This window comes from Sphaeroforma arctica (assembly GCF_001186125.1).
Source record: "Sphaeroforma arctica JP610 unplaced genomic scaffold supercont1.1109, whole genome shotgun sequence".
NCBI lineage: Eukaryota > Ichthyosporea > Ichthyophonida > Sphaeroforma > Sphaeroforma arctica.
Window position 1 is genome coordinate 20874 of NW_014039449.1, and position 1504 is coordinate 22377.

General features: G+C 44.2%; 1 protein-coding gene across 1 annotated transcript; it reads right to left on the reverse strand.

Moving 5' to 3' along the window:
* Window positions 1-39: 39 nt before the first annotated feature.
* SARC_10012 (hypothetical protein) lies at window positions 40-813 on the reverse strand (the record flags this gene model as incomplete). The annotated part of the gene is made up of 3 exons (XM_014295957.1): window positions 40-80; window positions 118-283; window positions 721-813. Coding segments are annotated over 3 exons (300 nt in total), but the record flags the coding sequence as incomplete, so codon positions are not given.
* Window positions 814-1504: the final 691 nt, after the last annotated feature.

The following is a 1504-nucleotide window of genomic DNA, read 5'->3' on the forward strand; positions in this document are numbered from 1 at the left end:
ATATATACCACTGGTACATACCAATGTGCTCGTGGAATGTTAGTCGTAGTACAAGTGCTTTGAGTGAGCCGCCCGTGACTCTGGGGAGGGCAGGTGTCGTTTTAACATCGGTGTCACTTCCCACAGAGGTGAGTGACGTTTGGGTGTCAGCAGTGTCAGAACTTTTGACACTGCTAGTGTCAGTGTCAGTGTCAGAAGGTTTGACACTCTTTGAGAGCGGGGCGTTCTCCCAGATGATGTCAGCTGTCAAGGGGAAGGCCAAGAGCTGCGCGAAAGCAGGCTCCTGCGGTCCATGTTGTATATTAGCAAGGAAATGTATGTAGTTAGGTATGAAAGGTCAGAATATGGAAGGGATGTATGTATGTAGCTATAAAGGTCGGTGTATGAAAGGGATGAATGTAGGTAGGTATAAAAGGCCGATGATCATTTCCGGATACGCAGTTCTACTGTACATGTATATAAGCATATGCTAACAACTAACACACAACATTTCTTAGCATACAACAACATACTAGTTGTCCTATCATACACCACTTGTTAGTATACAACAATACATACTAACATACAACGCTTCTTATCATACGTCACTTATTAACACACAACAATACATACTAACATGCAACGCTTCTTATCATACACCAATTATTAGCACACACCACTACATACTAACATTCAACGCTTCTTACACAGCACTACATACCACACCACTACTTCGCTTACCGGCATTTCACGCACACTAGGTGAGCACAGCAGTGTGTCCTGATCGTTGGACAGACACAGATTGAGATTCTTCATCTGGTTGCTCTGGGTTTTCTGTTGTGGTTTTGACAACGCGTCTAATGTCAAATGTGAGACTCACAAAGGTGTTCAGCTGAGAAGCGGTTGTCACACGTTCTCTATAATTCACTATAGTTTACAATAGGGTTGTAGTAGTTTACAATCCAAACCCTCAACCACAAAAAACCCCAAAAATTATAAACCCTAAATTCTGTAATATCCACAGCCAGCCAAGTTGGTCGAGACCAATTTGCCTAGCCAAAAAAATCACAAAAATCCTAAAACCCTCACACCTAAAACCCTAGAACCCTGACCTTCTTCTCGTAGGCCGCAGCCCGTTCTTTGAGCTCGTCTATCCTGGGTGTCTGTTGCGCTATGGCGTCGTGCAGAGTAGTGACCATTGAACGGACCACATCGGCCGAGCGTTTCACTGCACTCAAGAACTGTGCGCGACTGTCTGCTGGCGGCCATACACCTGGATTTTAGGGTTGTAGGGTTTTAGGGTTTGAGAGATGTTGGGTGTGCATGTATGAAAGGGTAAGGGGTTTGTACGAGCAAGTTGTGGTTGGAGGTATGTACTTGGTGAGGGCATGAGTGACGTGGTAGTATATCCCTTTCTATTGGCTGGGATTGAATATAGTTCAGTATTACGAAAAACAACCCCTTAACCAAAGACGGTATATAATTAAAACATTAGGGGTAGTGTGTGTGGAGTATATACCCCGCA